Source organism: Pterocles gutturalis, unplaced genomic scaffold (genome assembly GCF_000699245.1).
Source record: "Pterocles gutturalis isolate BGI_N339 unplaced genomic scaffold, ASM69924v1 scaffold14440, whole genome shotgun sequence".
NCBI lineage: Eukaryota > Metazoa > Chordata > Aves > Pterocliformes > Pteroclidae > Pterocles > Pterocles gutturalis.
In genome coordinates, this window is record NW_010141018.1 from 7,695 (window position 1) to 8,119 (window position 425).

Here is a 425-nt window from a genome sequence, read left to right on the forward strand (position 1 = left end):
CCTCTCCTCCCATGCCCTTCAGCACCCCAGGTCCCAGCACCGCTCCAGCCATCACCACATGGCAGCTCGGTCCAGCAGCAGCCTACCTTCGCAGCCCCGATCTGCTCCTTGCGAAACTTCTCCAGCGGCGTGATCAGCACCTCGCTGGCGTTCTCGATCTACAGGCAAAGACAGGCACAGCTCACCCCCTGCCTTGCACCCCGCTCAGCCCCAGACACCCAGAAACCCTCCTGCACCCACGGAGCCCCCCACGCTGCGCCCGCTCCGGCTTGTCCCCAACCGGCTCCCCCCACCCCAGCGAGTCCCACGAGCACCAGCACTGCCCGTTCCCAACAGAAGACACCGTTACTGGTGCTCTCCAAGTGTGCAGCCCCCAAATTCACCCTCCCCTCCCTCTGCTCTCCCCCACAGCCCTGCCCTGGGTG

General features: G+C 66.1%; 1 protein-coding gene across 1 annotated transcript in view; it reads right to left on the reverse strand.

Annotated features, from left to right (window-relative positions):
• The window catches only part of LOC104469405 (rho GTPase-activating protein 26), a gene marked incomplete at both ends in the record, with an annotated part of 8,259 nt that overhangs the window by 6,617 nt on the left and 1,217 nt on the right, over positions 1 to 425 (reverse strand). Inside the window, one exon of the mRNA XM_010083890.1 lies at positions 87 to 158. Within this exon, the coding sequence (XP_010082192.1) occupies positions 87 to 158 (72 nt within the window). The remainder of the gene's footprint in view (positions 1 to 86; positions 159 to 425) is intronic.